The 20,127-nt window shown below is 43.8% G+C and overlaps 1 protein-coding gene across 1 annotated transcript in view; it reads right to left on the bottom strand.

Annotated features, from left to right (window-relative positions):
• Positions 1–1,143: 1,143 nt before the first annotated feature.
• Positions 1,144–20,127, bottom strand: part of dvl1a (dishevelled segment polarity protein 1a) — a 43,174-nt gene continuing 24,190 nt past the window's right edge. The window contains exons 4-15 of the mRNA XM_033969210.2: positions 18,356–18,474; positions 12,710–12,848; positions 11,405–11,498; positions 11,208–11,277; positions 10,198–10,337; positions 5,918–5,994; positions 5,745–5,812; positions 5,426–5,503; positions 4,743–4,877; positions 3,686–3,853; positions 3,093–3,308; positions 1,144–2,105 (exon numbers count right to left, since the gene is read on the bottom strand). Coding sequence (XP_033825101.1) covers positions 1,648–2,105; positions 3,093–3,308; positions 3,686–3,853; positions 4,743–4,877; positions 5,426–5,503; positions 5,745–5,812; positions 5,918–5,994; positions 10,198–10,337; positions 11,208–11,277; positions 11,405–11,498; positions 12,710–12,848; positions 18,356–18,474 — 1,762 coding nt within the window. The 3' untranslated portion in view covers positions 1,144–1,647. The remainder of the gene's footprint in view (positions 2,106–3,092; positions 3,309–3,685; positions 3,854–4,742; positions 4,878–5,425; positions 5,504–5,744; positions 5,813–5,917; positions 5,995–10,197; positions 10,338–11,207; positions 11,278–11,404; positions 11,499–12,709; positions 12,849–18,355; positions 18,475–20,127) is intronic.

The following is a 20,127-nucleotide window of genomic DNA, read 5'->3' as shown; positions in this document are numbered from 1 at the left end:
ACTTAAAAATGTGTCTTTAAGACGTGACAGCCAATCAGAGCGTCTTGGTGTGAGGACGTGGGAGGGGCTTTTATGGTGCTCTGACGTCACTTCCTTCCTGAGCGTCGCTGCAGTGCATCATGAGCCGGGGGGTCGTGGGAGGCGTGGGGTCAAGTGCAAACTCAGGGGTCTTTACTTTAGAGACTTCAGTGACTCGACTTTGCTCAAGACGCCAGCCCACGGGGAAAGTACAGCGTCGGAAGTTCCACACGTAACCACGGGTGATGTGTGCGTTATTGTGTTACACTGCAGTTTAAGACATAACAACGACTTAAAGGTCAAAAAACAACATGAAGATGATGACATTTACCTCAGAGTCTCTGACGCTCAAACTCATCAGACCAACTGTATTTGAACATATAGATTTTATTTTTTATATATAATAAATTTCTATGTACAATTTCTTTTCTTTTGTTAAGAAATAAAACAGGTTTGATTGCAAACAGTGTTTGTACTAAAGACACAGGGGCAGGTTAAAGATGTGCTAAAGAGAGGGGCAGAAACACGGGGCAGAAACACGGGGCAGATTAAATATGAGGTTTTTTGACAAAGAACTTTCTAAAAAATCCAAGCCAGTGCCGTCATTATAACAGACAAGTGCCCCACACTCTGAGAACTGGGCGTGGCACTTTTCTGAGCTCACAGAGCAGTGTGACCTCTGACCCTCTGCCCTCTGACCCTCTGCCCTCTAACCTCTGACCCTCTGAGCTCATGTTAAACTAATGGTGACTGTTTGCAATCTGTACAAAGACGACTCCACCTGTGGGTGGAGCCATGTTACATTCAGCACATCACAGAACACAGAGGGCGGGGCCTCGTGATTGTCGTCAGACAAAGTTTGACACAAACGTTACATAAATAATATTAAAAACTCCTCCAGTGTTTGGATCCTTCTCAAATTGGCAACAGGAAAAAGCTCCTGCAACAAAACTCCACAAATCTCCTCCTTAAAGCAGAAGAAACAGTCATGCAACAGAGCAGCTGAGGCCCTGAGGCCCGAGTGAGGCCCACAGACCCACAGGCCCACACAGTGAGGCCCGAGTCAGGCCCACACACTGAGGCCCGAGTGAGGCCCACAGACCCACAGACCCACACAGTGAGGCCCGAGTCAGGCCCACACACTGAGGCCCGAGTGAGGCCCACAGACCCACAGACCCACACAGTGAGGCCCGAGTCAGGCCCACACACTGAGGCCCGAGTGAGGCCCACAGACCCACAGACCCACACAGTGAGGCCCGAGTCAGGCCCACACACTGAGGCCTCAGTGTGAGCCGTTGGCACATCGCACTCACCTCAAAGTAAAAAGTTTGTCTTTAGCACAACATGCTAATCCCACGAGTCAAACGGACCGGCTCAGAGCCGTAGGAGCCGTAGGAGCCGTAGGAGCCGTAAGAGCCGGCTCGGAGCCGTAGGAGCCTGTTTTACAGTAAGTGCCGCTGGAGCTTAACAAAGTGAACAGAAACATGAGAAACACTCCACTAAAACATCAGGACGACACACGACTGTACAGGAGCCACGGCCCAGAATCCTTTGAGACGGTTGTGCTCTGTGTTTGAAGGCACCTTCCTGTCACATGATCCGGTCACATGGTCCGGTCACATGATCCGGTCACATGATGTCCACAAAGAACTCACAGGGGTTCCCCATGGCGTGCTGGAAGGACTGGCGGCTGGCGGTGAGTTCCGGGGGGACGGAGGCGAGCTCTCGGCCGGGCGGGGCTCCGGGGGGGGCGCCGCCGCCCGCGGGGGGTTTGTGGGCGAGGCGCGCCAGGCAGTACGGGGGAGGTAGGCCCGGGGGGCCGTACGAGGAGGCGTGGCTCCTGTCGCTGTGAGCGCAGGAGCCCGGCCCGGGCTTGGCGAAGGGGGCGTGGCCGTGCGCGAAGGGGCCGTGGCTGCGGTGCGATTGGCTGTTGGAGCGGGCGTGGCTGTGCTGGCTCAGCTGACTGGCCGAGCGGTCGGGACGCCCCCCTCTGAGCGCCGCGGGGGTCTCGGACTCGCTGCACTTCTCCTGAGGAGATGAGCGACGGCCTTTGCCCGCGCTCGGGTTGGAGCCGCTGCTCCGGCTTCCTGCGACAAAAACAAAACACAAACGTCTCAGTTCATCATTGAAACAGAGAAAATAAACCAGTGTTTCACTGGTGACTCTGTGTAAAACCTGAATAATAATAATAATAAATAATATTATTATTAATAAAAAAATAAAAAAATAAAAAATAATATTAATAATAAATAATATTAATATTAATAAATAATAATAATAATAATAATATTAATAATAATAATGACTGTTCTAAACTTTCACAGAAAAGGCAGTAGAAATATTGACATGACGCCTCAGAGCCACAGCTGTCCCTGTCCCTAGAGCGTGTCCGCCCCCTGTCTGTGACACACTGTACTGCACCAGTCTGTCCAGAGGGAAAACAAACACCACAGACCTGAACCAAAACAAATGAGACAAATGAACAGGACAAATGGAGGAAAAGAAAAACAAATGACAGGAAAAGAGAGAAAGAGACAGAGAGTGATTAATGCAGGACAGAAGCAGAGGGGTGAGCGTCTTACCGGGTCCCCAGAGTCCTGGGTCTACTCCCTCCTTCAGTCTAGCCCAGCATAAACAGAGGAACAACAGAATTACACACACCTCCGCCCCCTACAGGTCAGCCCAGGCGTCACACATGCTCATTTAAACACGCGCGGTGCAAAATGATATAAAAAACATTCAAATGATCTTAATGTTCTGCAGGAAAGTGAAAAAATAAACCAAAAGTGTAAACAGGCAGGAACACGATGGAGGAGACAGATGGAGACACTTACCATAAAGTTTGTCCTGACACATTTTACTCAGCAGCACAAACTCTGATGTGACGCGTTTAAAAACATGCAGAAGCAACGAAAACCTCAAAGCAACAGTGGGAAAAATGATGAGATGCTGCAGTTTAGATTTCAGCGATGCCCTTCACTACGACACGATGCAAAACTAAAACCAGGTCTGGACTCGAGCTCGGACGAGGCTCTGACGTCAGGGGGACGCGGGGGACGCCATGCCGCTCTTACCCTCGCTGTGCTGGCTGCCCGCGCTGCCGCTGTGGAAGCTGTGGCACGGGTCCGAGTATCCGGGAGGGAAGCTAGGGGGCGCCGAAGGGAAGGGGGGGTAAGGGAAGGGTTGTCCGCCCAGGGGCCAGGGGTTCGCGGTGGGAGGCAGCGGGGCCAACGTGTCCTGCTCCGAGCCGCCGCCGCTCGAGCCTTCGTTCAGATTAAGAGACGCCATGTCTGAAAAACGACGACACGGGAGTGAATATGACAAAACACAAAGATATTTATGTAAAAACTAATAACTTTTAACACCGTGAGGTCAGTTTGAAATGTTAAAAACAGATTTAAAATGACAAACATGAATTGAGTCTCCAGTAATGTTACACAGTGTGGCTTTAACCAAATAGTTTTAGCATTTATTTCACTACAGACGTGTTTACTGCCTCACAAACTGAAAACAGTGGATTAAAGATTAAACTCAAACATGAATCAGTCCAAATGCAACTGCAGAGAATCAACGAGAAGAAACGACTAGAACCTGGAGAAACATCTGAAACGTCCAGGTTTGAGTCACGTTTATTGTCCTGGTGTTCATGTTTCCAGGTGAGACTCACTTTGGCACAGGTCTCCAAACGTGTAGTAGCACTGCTCTGAAAACGTGATCTTGTTGACGGTGTGTCGGAGGTATCCGTGTTTCAGTAAACTGCTGGCGTATTTCCGCGCATCACGACGCTCTTTGAATCCTTCCACTCGAGAGTAAAGCCAGTCCACCACGTCCGCCCCTGGAAACACGAGCAGACGACGTCATGACAAGAACACACGGACTGTATGAACGCACACACACACTTGAACGCACACACACACTGTACATTTTCATTATGGCTCAGGTTATTAGTCTGTTACATCTACAAAGCTCAAAACGCTCTGTTCCACCTTATGATGTCATCAAGTGGTAGTTTGTCAAGTGAACTCCTCCTTTTACCTTTAGTTCAGTCGAGATAAGGGACAACTCCAGGAGCTGAAATGATCCAAATGATTCTAGAAATGAAGGTGTGTGGAGTTTAAAAACACAGTGGAGCACTTCCTGTATCACCACATGATGACATCACAAGGTGGAACAGAGTGTTTTCAGTTTGACAGAAGAACTCGGCCTAAATCTGCAGGTTTGTGTTAAACATGTGAATGAAAAAAAACACAACTCCAGGTCCTGTGTGTGACAAGGAAACGACATGAGATCAGATCAGAGCAGTGCATCATGGGACTTTAAACTAAAATAAAAACAAGACAAACTGATCTAAATGTGTCTGATGATTTGATAATAGTGAAGGTTTAAGGTCAAACACACAGTTTTAAATGTTTTAAACTCAGACCTGAGACTCTTTTATTCCAGACAAAGGTCAGAGGTCACACTGTGACATTCTGTTTTATGGGTTTTGTTTTAAACTAAAGACGTGTCTTTGTTAATTTCGCTGACATCATCTCATCTCGTGTCTTTTTACATGTGAAACGTTACGACACTTCACTTATTTTCATATTGTCATATTGTTTGTGATATTTCTTTTTCTCTGACTCATGGTTCCCGTCTGTGGTTTCCCTCGTCGCTCTGACGCTCACATTCACTCACTTAGAGTAAAGATGTGACCAAAATGGCGGCAGAGCGCCGCTTCTCACCGATCACGGCGTTGGCGATGGTGATCTTTAACCACATCCTGTCGCGGATTTCCAGCCCCGAGTCGGGCAACTGCATCACCTTCACGATCGTGGCCATGTCGGTTTTACTCACAGACAGAGGCAGGTCGTCGAACTCTGAGAAAACGAAAAAGAGAAACGGAAAACACGTTTAAATAAAAGCACTGGTTTGAGTAAAGTCGTGTGTTTAAATATCGTGTTACTCAAACATTAAGTCATAGATTTAAATATAGAGTTTAACATAAAACCACTGAGTTTATTTAAATATAGAGTCACACGTTTAAAGACGAGAAATGAACAAGAACCAAAAGTACAGATCAGAATATTTATGTAATAACTGTAATCCTCATGTAGAGTAACTGTAATCTGGTACAGGAAATGCAGTAACTTTTCAGTTAAATAAAATGACACAAAAATATGTCAAAAATCTTAATAAATGGAGCTGTGTAGAAACAGTAAATTCAATATCTGAAGTGAATTATGACCAAATTATCACAATAAATAGGATTATTATTATTGGATTATTATTATTGGATTATTATTATTGGATTATGTATTTATATAAAACTAGTCAAACGTATTTAAACCTCTAAGAAAAAACTGAAAATGAAAGTGAAAACAAAGCTCAAAAACACCAAACTTATGACATGTTGTAAATGTTGTACCGTAGTGCGGGAACGGCCCAGTCAGAGCTGTGGTGTGTGAGATCCAGGCGGCGGGATCGATGGGCCGCACGGGCTCGGCTGAACAACAAACACGACATTTACAATCATTATAATAATTATAATATTATAATAATAACTTCACTCCGGTACTGTCCAAACTATAAGTCACACTTTTCTTCATAGTTTGTCTCAAGGTGCAACTTAAATGTGGAATATGTTTGTTTTTTCTTCATTATTCTGCTTTTTTTGGCCGGTGAGACTTACACTCCAGGAAACACAGTAAATGAGTGAAATATTAAAATATAAAGTTCATTCTCACCGCGGGGGATCGTAAAGTAACTTCTCGGAGACGGATCCCAACATTTGGCAACAGTCAGACTAATAGGACTGAAAAACAAAACAAAACATGAAAAATTAGACAATATTTTTATATATTTTTATAATTTAGGTCAAATATTAAGACAAATCTTCGAGCATTTTGAATTTTTTTACCCAGTTTTGGAGACGATTTCCCGGAGGATCCTCACAGCGTCGTCGTTGCTCATGTTCTCAAAGTTCACGTCGTTCACCTTCAGACAAAAATATTGAATTATTTGTAATATTCTACAGATAAACGCATTTTTGAAACCATTTTGCACGTGCAGAACTGTCACAAGAACAAGTTTAGAAGCTGGACGTAAATACAGACGATAAACAATAATATTTAAACACAATAGCAGATTTAAACCACAAAAACTATTAGAAATCTGCAATATTGTCAAAAACCATGAGGTGAAATAAATAAACAGCAGAATGAAACACTTCAGTCGATAGTTTGAGTCAGAAAAGTGATTTATCTCAAACTTTTATGGCTTAAATCTGATCATACGGATGAAAAACAACCAAAATGTCCCAGTAGAGCAAAGAAAAACGTGAATAAAATGGTTGAATCTTCCATAAACTGAGCGATAAGTCGAGACAGAGACAGACCTAAACATGAGAAACAACAGGAGCCGAAAAAGAGACACACGTTCAGAGGAAGTGAGTGTTAGTGCGGGTTAATAAAACCAGACCACAAACCACAGACGCACAACGACGTCATCGGCTCAAACACAGGGTCAACGAGGACGAGTTATTACTTTAAAACTTTAAAATGATCAGAAATGTTTATTATATTTGTTCTGTTGGACTCCGAGGTTGTGACAGTTTTGTTCTCGCTGCGTTTGTGTCGGGCCTGTTGGTTCTTTTCTTCTTTATTTATCAGGATCAGGTACAAATTCATGAATCTCACAAAAGAAAAGCTGATTTGTTCCAGATTTAGCTGCTGTTTCTGTCGCTCTGCAGACTCTGTGCAGGTGAACACACAATAAAACACACTTTTCATTTCGATTATATCATAAAATTAACAGTTTATCATTGAAATCAGCAGAAAATACAATAAATGTCCCATGTCCAGTGCAGTGTGTTTCCTTCAGTCCAAACCAGTTTAAAAAATCAACTCTGTGCAGGTTTTTACAGTAAAAAACAGAACAAAATGAACCAGACTCATGTGACACGTTTAATTATCTAAAACATGTCCAAACTACGGCCCAGGGGCCAAATGCGGCCCTCAGACCAGTTTTTCTTGGCCCTCGAGCTTCCCACGTTAATTGGCCCATATTACTTTAAACAGTATTTTTTATTACAAGTGTTGAAGTATTTCCCTTGATAAAGCCAATGTCAGATATTTATTGTGTCCGTCTGAGGATCTGATCATAAATAAATCTGTGGCTCATTCTGTGTAACATTTATTCATTTGATCATCAGTCTGTCCATCCTCAGTTTTGTCTCTTTGTGGCTCCTGATGAAAAACGTTTGGACAAAATGGATCTAAAACGTGCTTTTTCATATTTTTAGTAAAATGATTGAAATCCACAGTTTCAGAGTCTGGAGCTGATTCTCTGATGTTTGAAAAGAAAAAGACGGGGATGTGTTTGTGCGATTAAAGAGGAGCTTTTTGAATGAACCGACGCGTCTCCTCCTCGAGAGAAGCCACAGTGTTTCTACGACGACGAGTGAAAGACGTGAATCGAACAAAAATACAGAACATTAATGAAATAAAGTGAAAGATACAGATGAGACTGAAGCAGGAATGAGTCTCTGCTGCAGCGACGCGGCCGTGTGCATGTGAGTCATGTGATCAACATTCATTCAGTATTTTATTTACTTATTTATTCTTGGCCATGGAGGAGGACTATCGGACGGCCTCAAAGAGATTCTGGCAAACCGTCCGACGCCTCAGGAGGGGAAAGCAGTGCTTCACCAACACTGTTTACAGTGCGGGTGGAGAGCTGCTGACCTCGACTGGGGATGTTGTCGGGCGGTGGAAGGAATACTTTGAGGATCTCCTCAATCCCACTGTCACGTCTTCCGAGGAGGAAGCAGAAACTGGGGACCCAGGGGCGGACTCGTCCATCACCCTGGCTGAAGTCACTGAGGTGGTTGGCAAGCTCCTCGGTGGCTCCGGGGGTGGATGAGATCCGTCCTGAGTACCTCAAGTCTCTGGATGTTGTGGGACTGTCTTGGCTGACACGTCTCTGCAACATCGCGTGGCGGTCGGGGACAGTACCTGTGGAATGGCAGACCGGGGTGGTGGTCCCTCTGTATAAGAAGGGGGACCGGAGGGTGTGTTCCAATTACAGGGGAATCACACTCCTCAGCCTTCCCGGTAAGGTCTATTCCAGGGTGCTGGAGAGGAGAATCCGACCGATAGTCGAACCTCGGATTCAGGAGGAGCAGTGTGGTTTTCGTCCTGGTCGTGGAACACTGGACCAGCTCTATACTCTCCATCGGGTCCTCGAGGGCTCATGGGAGTATGCCCAACCAGTCCACATGTGTTTTGTGGATCTGGAGAAGGCATTCGACCGTGTCCCTCGTGGTGTCCTTTGGGGGGTGCTCTGGGAGTATGGGGTCCGGGGCTCTTTGCTAAGGGCTGTCCGGTCCCTGTATGACCGGAGCAGGAGCTGTGTTCGCATTGCCGGCAGTAAGTCAGACCTGTTCCCAGTGCATGTTGGACTCCGCCAGGGCTGCCCTTTGTCACCGGTTCTGTTCATTATATTTATGGACAGAATTTCTATGCGCAGCCAGGGGCCGGAGGGGGCCTGGTTTGGGAACCACAGGATTTCATCTCTGCTGTTTGCAGATGATGTTGTCCTGATGGCTTCTTCGAGCCAGGACCTGCAGCAGGCACTGGGGCGGTTTGCAGCCGAGTGTGAAGCGGCTGGGATGAGAATCAGCTCCTCCAAATCCGAGGCCATGGTTCTCGACCGGAAAAAGGTGGTTTGCTCTCTCCGGGTGGGTGGTGAGTCTCTGCCCCAAGTGGAGGAGTTCAAGTATCTCGGGGTCTTGTTCACGAGTGAGGGAAGGATGGAGCGGGAGATTGACAGGCGGATCGGTGCAGCGTCTGCAGTGATGCGGTCGCTGTATTGGTCCGTTGTGGTAAAGAAGGAGCTGAGCCGGAAGGCGAAGCTCTCTATTTACCGGTCAATCTACGTTCCTACCCTCACCTATGGTCATGAGCTCTGGGTAATGACCGAAAGGACAAGATCGCGGATACAAGCGGCTGAAATGGGTTTCCTCCGCAGAGTGGCCGGGCGCACCCTTAGGGATAGGGTGAGGAGCTCGGTCACACGGGAGGAGCTCGGAGTAGAGCCGCTGCTCCTACATGTTGAGAGGAACCAGCTGAGGCTCGGGCATCTGCTCAGGATGCCTCCTGGACGCCTCCCTAGGGAGGTGTTCTGGGCATGTCCCACCGGGAGGAGGCCCCGGGGAAGACCCAGGACACGCTGGAGGGACTATGTCTCTCGGCTGGCCTGGGAACGCCTTGGGGTCCCACCGGAGGAGCTGGAGGACGTGTCCGGGGTGAGGGAAGTCTGGGAGTCCCTGCTTAGACTGCTGCCCCCGCGACCCGGCCCCGGATAAGCGGAAGAAAATGGATGGATGGATGGATATTCTTTTATTTATTTAATTATGATTTACTTATTTATTTATTATGTTTTATTTATTATCATTTATTTATTCTTTTTTTGTATTATTTTTAGTATTATTATTCTTTTTATTTATTTATTCTTTTATTTATTTACTTATTTATGATTTACTTACTTATTTATTATGTTTTATTTATTTATTTATTTTATTATTTTTAGTATTTTTTTATTTATTCTTTTATTTACTTATGATTTACTTATTTATTATGTTTTATTTATTATCCTTTATTTATTTATTTATTTTATTATTTTTAATATATTTTTTTTTTTTATTCTTTTATTTATTTACTTATGATTTACTTACTTATTATGTTTTATTTATTATCATTTATTTATTTATTTATTATTATTTTATTTTTTTTATTTATTCTTTTATTTATTTACTTATGATTTACTTATTTATTATGTTTTATTTATTATCCTTTATTTATTTATTTAGTTTATTATTTTTAGTATTATTATTATTTTTATTCATTTATTTGGGACAGTGCCTGTTAATGAACGGCCACGATTCAACATAAACACACCAGGTTAGAATTAAAACTGCACATTAAAATATAAACATGGATTAAATTAGGTTTTTAATCTAAACGTCTGAGTCCGACAGAACAAGAGTCAGATCTGATCACTTTATCTTTTATTATAAATGTTTTAAATTGTACAGATTTTATGGAAACTGTAGAACCAGAGTCTCATTTTTTAATTCTGATGAAAACACAAACATTTAACCGTCTGACACACGCGGTTTACACAGATCTGACTCGTCACCTGCAGGAGCATGTCTCCGGGCTCGATCCTGCCGTCCGCCGCCACAGCCCCGCCCTTCATGATGGAGCCGATGTAAATCCCGCCGTCTCCTCGGTCGTTGCTCTGACCCACGATACTGATGCCCAGGAAATTGTACTTTTCTGTCAAAACAAGAACGAAACGAGTTCAGTGGGTCGTCCTGAGGTCACTCTGGGCGGAGCCAGACGTGTTTGGTGGGAGGAGCCATAGGGGGGCCGGGTTAGCTCCTGTGGGGATTTATACAAACTGATATGGAATCATTTTTATTATAGTCTCATTTTGAACATTTTAACATTTTTAAGACTGGATAAATATCGAAAGGGGACAACAAGGTCAAAGGTCAATATTTGGTTTATTCTCCACAAAAGTAAAACTGATGAAACGTTTTTATCAGGTTTATGTCACATTAACTTTATCCCTCAGAAAGTTTGATTTCATAAAACCAGGTCCGACTGTATCTTATCTGTTCACGACATCGATAATCGAGAATAATCGTTTAGAATCAATAATCGTAACACAAATTTGACACGGTGACATCATCTACGCCGTTTACTCAGGTCATGTGACGACCACGTGATCAGCAAAGAACATTTAACACATTGTAGTTAACAATTTATGTTTTATTTCTGGTTCATTTCTGGATTATTTCTAGATTATTCTTGGATTATTTCTGGTTAATTTCTATTTTATTTCTAGATTATTTCTGGATTATTTCCGGATTATTTCTGTTTTATTTCTAGTTTATTTCTGGTTCATTTCACTTTTATTTCTAGATTATTTCTGTTTTATCTCTAGTTTATTTCTGATTAATTTCTAGTTTATTTCTGATTTATTTCTGTTTTATTTCTAGTTTATTTCTGATTTATTTCTGTTTAATGAATGTGATTTGTCTAATTCCTCGTGTGGTCTCGCTCTTTTCCCCCTGAGGTTATCGGAGCAGAGACACGAGCGTCTCAAAGCGGCGCTGGCTCCTGATTGGTTAAATGACTGACCCATATTGAGCGTGACGGTGATGATGTTGAGGCTCATGGTGGAGTCGGTGATGCTGCTGAAGGACGACGACTGAAAACACAAAGAGGCAGAGAGTGAGTGACTTTAAACAGAAGCGACCGCACGTCCACATCCATCAGAGCGCTCGTTTGTTTATGTCGCTATGGTTACGGCGGCGGCGACGACGTGCAGGACTCACCCGGTCGATCTTAGACACTTTATGCCTCCGCCGTCGCCGTTTGTGGCGTCGCATCAGCTGCGACGACGAGCTCTGTTCTGTAGAACTACTGAGTCTGAAACACAAACACGTGGAACAGTGAAGTATTTAAGTACGACACAAAAGTAAAAGTATCACAGGGGAAAATGTACTTAAGTAAAAGTGTTAAAGTACCCGTTTAAACATGTACTTAAAGAGTAAAAAGTAAAAGTATTTTGCAAAGATTTTGAGTCTTTAAAGCTTCAAATGTCTTGATTTTGTTCAACAGAAACAACTAAATCGATAATTTTTTTCTGTTTTTATTTGTTTATTTTTGTTTCATTTAATTCTGAACGTGTTAAAAATAAACCCTCAAAACAATAATAAAAATACTTTTACTTTTCAGTCCAGTTCAAAAATGTAGTGGAGTAGAAAGTAAAATGTGTAAAATGTACTTCAGTAAAGTGCAGATGCCTAAAAATGTATAGTACTTTACTTTAAAATGTATAGTACTTTACTTTAAAATGTATAGTACTTTACTTTAAAATGTATAGTACTTTACTTTAAAATGTATAGTACTTTACTTTAAAATGTATAGTAGTTTAGTACTTTTACTCCGTTACGCTGCACCTCTGATATCATGTGTTTTAGAATAATGGACTGTTGCCGTAGCGATTATACATTTAAAACAAAAGTATGTTCTGAATGTTGAATAAAACACAAAACTGAAACACAGAAAAACAGAGAAAAAGAAACAGAGAAAGAGAAAAAGAGAAACAAAAAACAGAGAAACAGAAAAAAGAGAAACAGAAAAAAACAGGAAAAGAGAAACATGCACTGCTTCATGTGAGGGTCTAGATCAATCTTATTTCAAAATAAAAGTGCGCTTTTATTTTGAAATAAGAAACAGGTGAACTTGTTGATTTGTGTAAATGACAAACATGGAGACAAAAAACAAATCTGTGTTTGTCTGAACATTTACAGTTCTGAAAATCACAAGATATTTCTGCAATGAACAAGAAATGTGCCAGACTGTGTCTTTAAATGTTTCACTTTAGGTAAATGTAAAAGTGTTTTAGACCCAGACATGTGTTTGAGTTTTTTTAAATAATGATATATTTGATCTTTTAATAAATATAAAGTAAATTTAATCGTTTCAGTTCTTTCATTTCTTGTGGATCTTTGTGTAAATTTTCCTCCTCGTGCTGAATCTGACCCTGGTCGTTTTTACAGCGAGGGCAGAATGTCGTGGATTTATGGGGGTTTTGTTGTGAATGGTTGGGCCTTTTGTCACAGTCGGAGCTTTACCTGCTCGCGTCCTCGTCTTCCTCGCTGTCCACAAACGAGCTGGACTCGAGCTCGCTGCTCATTACGGACGTGCTGTCGTAGCCCATGGCCGAGTCTCTCGCCGTTCGCTCGGATTTCGAGTGGCCGTTGATCCGAGGGACTGAGGAAAACAAAGCACAGGCGATGAGTCACTCGGGGGTCGGAGACGCCGCTTCAGACGAGGTCGGAAAAAAGGAAGCGACCGGGACTGAAGGAAGGAACGCTAATTAGAGACGCAGCAGGAGAAGAGATCGAAATGAGGGAAAATGGACACGACTCCAACGAACAACATGGAGACTTCAGACGACGCCACAAACATTTTATTATAATGAACGAAGAACCGCCGACGTAAAGGATCAGCTGCAGCGTTTTCTTTAAATCAGACGTGTTCAAACTGTTCAGATGTTTCTCCTGTTTCACTCGTTTCTTCTCCTTGAGCCTCAGAAGTTTTATTTGGACTGATTCATGTTTGAGTTTAATCTTTAATCATTTTGTCGATCTGCCCCCGTTTAACCTCCACCTGTGCCACGCCCCCTGTGCCACGCCCACTGTGACACGCCCACTGTGACACGCCCTCTGTGACACGCCCACTGTGCCACGCCCACTGTGCCACGCCCACTGTGCCACGCCCACTGTGACGTCCGCTCTTCCTTCTCCAGTTTTATTTTAATCGTTGATTCTCGTAGATTCTGCAGCGTCGCGTCGTCATTTTGGTACAAATAAATAAAAATGTGCTGCTGTTGTTTTCTCTTGTTTCTTTTCTGAAATGTTTTTAGATGAATATTGTGATTTAAATGTGTAAATTATAAGATGATAAGAGATGAGAACCATAGAGACACAAGCTCAATAGCACTGATTTAAAGGTGCACTTTGTAACATTTGCTGCTTGCTTCCATGGAGACCAGCAGGTGGCGCCACCAGGCACAGGTAAAGGTCAGATCTGTGTAGAAGTGACACAGTAAAAGTTTGTTTAATGCTGATCTGTGGAACATTTCATGCAAAGTAATAATATTTCCATGGAGACAAGTAGGTGACAGATTCCCACTGGAAATGTTACAGAGTGCTCCTTTAAGACATGTCTTATGACATAATCACTGTAGAATCTAAAGTCTCAGAGACGAGAGCAGCTCGACCTTTGACCTCCAGCCTACATTCTTCTTCATACATACACCTGAAGTTTGGACGAGCGCCCTCGGGAAAGCAGCGGATTGGCTGAAACGGTCTCCTTAAGCAGAGGAGGCGTGGCCGACAGCACCGGCGCCGAGCGAAACAGTCCAACAGTGTAGACATCCTCGTGTTAGCTCCGCCCACAGAGCCCGTGTTTACAGAGCGAGGAGCCGAGAGAATCAAACCTCTGCCTCGTCACTAGGGGGCGGAGCTAAACGCCAAAGCCCCAGACGCTCCACGCGGCTCATCTACAACGAGACACGAGCGTCAAAAGAACAAACAGAGCGACAGCAACGCCACTTCAACGAGAAAACGACGCTTTTCTGACGACAGTGAAAAATAAAACTATTAAAAATCAAAACATGAACATTCTATAAACAAAGAGTCACATGTTTTTACTGTTTCACAGGATTAGCAGGTTTAAGTCGTCTCAGCGTCACAAACCTCTAAAGTTCTGATTTCCATTGTGTTGTTTCTAGTTTATCTTTGTGAATGTGACGTTCACTTCAGCCTAAAGTCACAAAACTCTAACAGAAGAAAAACATTCAAAACAACAGAAAAAACGTCTCACCAGAGCAGAAACTACAGTCCATCACACAGAAGTGAGCACATCCTCAGTGCGACTCCAAAGACACACCCCCTGACCATCTGCCCTCGACCAATCAGAGCGCGGCATTCTACAAAAAGGATCATGTGAAACGGCGTGTCACTCTGCGCCTCAGGTGCACGAGGTGTCGAGTCTCCGAGCAGCGACGAAACTGAGAAAACTTTAAACTGAGAAAACGATTTGACAAACGCTCGACTCAGATTCATTTATGTGAAGTGACATGAATATGGCACGAGACGGACGAGCTCGAAAAGAACAACTAAACCCGGATTAAACAAGAACTAAACCAGGACTAAAACAAGGACCAAACCAGGACTACACCAGGACTAAACCAGGACTAAACCAGGACTAAACCAGGACTAAAACAAGGAGCAAACCAGGACTAAACCAGGACTAAACGAGAACTAAACCAGGTCTAAAACAGGACTAAACCAGGACTAAACCAGGACTAAAACAGGACTAAACCAGGACTAAACCAGGACTAAACCAGGACTAAAACAAGGAGCAAACCAGGACTAAACCAGGACTAAACCAGGACTAAACCAGGACTAAACCAGGGACTAAACTCGGACTAAACTAGAACTAAACCAGGTCTAAAACAAGGAGCAAACCAGGACTAAACCAGGACTAAACCAGGACTAAACCAGGACTAAACCAGGACTAAAACAGGACTAAACCAGGACTAAACCAGGACTAAAACAAGGAGCAAACCAGGACTAAACCAGGACTAAACCAGGACTAAACCAGGACTAAACCAGGACTAAACCGGGACTAAAACGGGACTAAAACGGGACTAAACCGGGACTAAACCGGGACTAAACCGGGACTAAACCAGGACTAAAACAGGACTAAACCAGGACTAAACCAGGACTAAACCAGGACTAAACCAGGACTAAACCAGGACTAAACCAGGAGTGCGTGGGTTTTCAGTCCTGTGGCAGACCGAGTTCCATCACTTTAGCATTAGCGTTAGCGCTGAGACAGAGGAGACAGATGAGACAGAGGAGACAGATGAGACAGATGAGACAGAGGAGACAGATGAGACAGATGAGACAGGTCGCGTTGGCCCGGAGCGCCTGACTGGGGAGGATTGAGTGACGGGGAATTTCCTGCTGCAGACGCTGGAGGCAAAGTCTAAACTGAGAGGAGGAGCGAGCGTCCCCAGTGTGGACCAGACCTGAAGATCAAACATCAGCATCACACAAACTCAATGTCCTAAATGTCTCGTGTAAACGCACAAACAAAACCAGACAGTTGAGTGACGTAAATGTGCGACGGGGGAGATTTATGAGGCACGAAATCAGCTGTGACCTAAAGATCTCCCACAATCCCCTGGTGCCTTTGCCTCTTAATTAACAGGAAGTGAAGAAACCCCCGAGAAGCGAAGGAGCCTCGTATTAGGTGAAGATGACAATTATTTTTCAATGGAGATGAATAAACAGAAGTGTATTCTGGGTATTTTTACCACTGAACAGCCTCTGAATACACAAATACAACAACAACACAACAATAACACAACAACAACACTGTCCTCAGACTCAAGTCCTCCAAACTGGAACAGAACCAGTCCCCAAGGAGGCGCTACAGTTCACGTCTAATCCACTCTGCGCCGGAGAGACGGCCGTGTCCTCTGGTCGAGCCGGGATCATAACGACGCCCACGTAAATAATGAGTTTTTGGGTAATGAGCGCGCACAGAACAGAAGAAGAGACTCAAAGGAGCGCCTGGGCTTTGGAAAAACAAAAACAAACTCATTTAGAAAAAGTATGAAGTGTGACAAGGACGGCAGTAGACTGGAGTGTGCCTCTAGTTAGCACAGTGGGTTATACAGCAGCTTGTTTTTGCACAGAGCTGACACGTACAGGCGCGTAACTAAGGAGGGAAATAATGAAAACTCCACAGAATCAGACTCACTGTGAGCGCAGAGTGTGTGTATCAGACTCACTGTGAGGGGAGAGTGTGTGTGTGTGTGTGTGGGGGTGTGTGTGTGTGGGGGTGTGGGGGTGTGTGTGTGGGGGTGTGTGTGTGGGGGTGTGTGTGTGGGGGTGTATCAGACTCACTGTGAGGGGAGAAATAATAAGACTTATTCTATAAATGTCACACACCTGGAGTCGTGTGTGGTGTGTGTGTGCGGTGTGTGTGCGGTGTGTGAGGTGTGTGTGAGTGTGGTGTGTGTGTGTGTGTGTGTGGTACTGCAGTCTGACGTTTAAATTACACTGAGTTCAACATAAATATAAAACTCAGTCTAAAATGTGAAAGGTTTTCATAAATCAGTGTTTCAGCTGTTAAAAAGTACAAAAAATGAACTATTTACGAGCTAATTCACACGCTAACTTATGCTGATGTACTAGCATGCATTTGGATTAGCATTAGCATTAGCATTAGCATATTGTGTTGTTACATTTTCACATCTGCCACATAAATAAACACGTCTAAACCCGTCGTGGCGTCAGTGACTTATTGTGAGGAGGCGTTTCACTCCTGGACGATAGAAACGGGCCCGTCCTGACGCCGCGACGGGCCAAACGCTGAGGCCGAACGTCGACGACACGAGCTGCAAAGTGTCGATGATCCGTTCAGTGACACAGACTCTTTCTGTCAGTAAAAACCCGCTCACAAACCGTAACAAAGGATAAAATATAAATATAAAATCATCTGGACACGAGAGGCGAACAGTGACCAGCTCAGGGTCAAAGGTCAAGAGAGCAGGAAAAACACTGAGTTTAACAGACAGAACAAAAACGTTAAGAAAAACACAAAAGTTCCATCTTTCTGTGTCCGTCAGAGCCTCAGAGCATCATCATGTTTATGTTTTTTGGGAAAATCCATAAATAAAATCCAAAAATAAACCTCCTGATGATGATGATGATGATGATGATGATGACTTCCTTTCACTCGTGGTAAAAGTCGTTCTGATTGGTTGAGGACAGAGCCACGATAAACGAGGCCTGTCACGATAAAAACATGTGAAGAGCTGAAGTAAATACAGACAAAACCAAACCATAAAACGGAATTATCCCCAAAAAAACTATCGTCAACGCACAAAACTGGAAAAAAAAATATGTAAACGGCAACAAATAAAAAAGAAAATGCAGCTCAGAGCGTGACGGCGACAGCTCAGATCTCATTAAAAAATCAGAAAATTAAACAAATATTTCCAAATAGAGCAAAGAAAAAGTCCAATAAAAAGATACAGTTTGAAAAATAAATGGATCAGTGATGATTTTACAGATTTTACACATCGACTCAAACGATTATTTCTATCGAACGCTGAGACTTTTTAAACAAAATAAAAGCTGAAATCTGTCACTGAGGCTTCGACGCTGTGACTGTTTGAACATTTGATTTAATAATAAGTTGTTTTTGTTCGTTTTAGCGTCGGTAAAAGTTCAGATCTTTTCTTTCTTTCTCTTTATTTACACGAAGGAACTCAATGAGACGCACTGAGATTCTCTTTTTCGTGTTCCGTTTAAAATAAAATACAAACGTGGAGACGACAGAAGAGAGAGTTTAAACGAGAGAAATGTGAGAAAATGTTAACGCCCGTGTGAGAAAAGTGTATAAAGTGTGTGGTGAGGGGTTTGACAGACAAAAACAGAGAGAATAATGTAAAAAATAAAGATGAAACTTCACGGTTTTCGCTTATTGTGGGTTATTTTTAGAACGTGACCACGGCGATAAACCAGGGACCACTGAACAGTCCGTGGATAAAGACGCAGGACGGACTCTCGGCGCTGACCACACACACACAGAGCGCGGCGTGTGGCGTTGACCGAGCGGCGGTGAAATGAAATCAGTGGAAAATGAGTGGATGATGTGATTATGGAGGAAACATCTGCCCCGTCCAGACTCACGCTCCGTCTCTCTCGCTCTCCTCCTCGCCCGCTCTCTCTCTCTCTCTCTGCGGTGGCTCAGGAGAGACTCTGTCCCCGTCTCCGTGTCCAGCCCGTCCCGACTGCTCACGGCGTTGGCGCTGCAACAACAACAACAACAACGACATCAGCGGCGGCGTCAGTGCTCGGGGTCAGACGGGGGTTTAAAGAGTCCAGGTCTCAGCTCGTTTCCTCTGGACTTTTATTTTGTCTCACAATTAAACAAAATCCACATCTTTATTTGTCCAGAGTCCAAACACACAACAAACACACAACAAACACACAACGACACAAACAAACACACAATAACACAAACAAACACACTGCACATGTCCGTTTAAAACACAAATGTCTCTCACATTATTAAAGTTCTGCCGTGGACACAGTTTAAATGTTTTAAATTGATTCTGTTTTTAGGAGTAAAATAAACAAAGACACAGTTTTTAGACGGAGACAATCGTGAGATCTGGGGTTAAACATTCTCCTCCTCCTCCACCTCCTCCCTCCGTCTCCTCCCTCTGTGTCCCGTCTCCTCTTCTCTTTCTCTGAGATCTTGGATTAAAACATCTCATATCAAACCGACTTCTGATCGAGGGAAAATGAAGAATTTGAACTTGAATTTTGTGTCAAACAAAAGTCTGGATGAGTTTGGACCATGTGTCAGGAGACGTGTGATGTGTGTGATGTGTCAGATGTTTGTCACAGACCTGACTCGTAACAGTCAGGAGACGTTAAAGTCACAAGTTTCACATCTGATCAAAACAAATCGACTCAGTGTTTGTGTTTCATTATTTTATAAATAAAGAAAATCACAAGAGAAACTAGAAACACGACAGATTCACACAGGGACAGGGACAGGGACAGGGACAGGGACGCTCCTGTCCCCGCGGCAGGGACCACCTCACTCTGACCCTGTCCCTGTGAAGTGTTGGTGTTTTTTATGACGTGTCCTGAGGAGCTGCTCAGAGACTTTAATGAGACGTTTGAAGAGACAGATGATCCCAGAGACACATGTGAGGACAAGAGGACAGGAGTGTCCAGCTCTGGAAAGAAGAGGGACACAGGGTGAGAGAGGTGAGACTGGGGGACACGGGGGGACACGGGGGTGAGACAGGGGTGAGACAGGGGTGGAGATGATGTGGGAGGAGTCTCTCACCAAAAACTGGAGAAAAAATAATCTGTTTTTATAATATGAAAAGTGTTGGATGAAGTTCCACAGTGCGGCATTAATCTGATCTGTCTCCATGGAGACAAAGAAAACAAGAACTGAACTGTTATGATTTATTTCATCATCACCTCTTTTTTTTTGGTTTTGTTCTTTTTTTGTTCTCTTGGGAAATCACCTCCACCTCAGAGTGACCTCCAGCTTCAAGAAAACGAGTCGTGTCTATGGAGAGGTGAGCTCAGTTTGACTCTGTGTTTCAGTTTGTGTGTGTGTATTTGGACGGGTCAGCTCTGTGGACGGGTCAGCTGTGGGCGGAGCCAGAACGGCCCCGATCGATACAAACAATAAAAAACGAATCAGTCGTATTGAAATATCGACATTTCCATCGGTCCAGAGGATTAAAGTCGACGAGATGAAAACGAACGAGTTTAGAACAGAGAGATTAGAACACACACAGATACACACACACGGCAGACAGGTACACACAGGTACACACAGGTACACACACAGACACACACACAGGTACACACACACACGCACACACAAACACACACACACAGGAGACCAGGGTCCAGGGCGTCAGACACAC

Source organism: Periophthalmus magnuspinnatus, chromosome 7 (assembly GCF_009829125.3).
Source record: "Periophthalmus magnuspinnatus isolate fPerMag1 chromosome 7, fPerMag1.2.pri, whole genome shotgun sequence".
NCBI classification, from domain to species: domain Eukaryota; kingdom Metazoa; phylum Chordata; class Actinopteri; order Gobiiformes; family Gobiidae; genus Periophthalmus; species Periophthalmus magnuspinnatus.
This window is presented reverse-complemented; position numbering and strand designations above follow the sequence as displayed.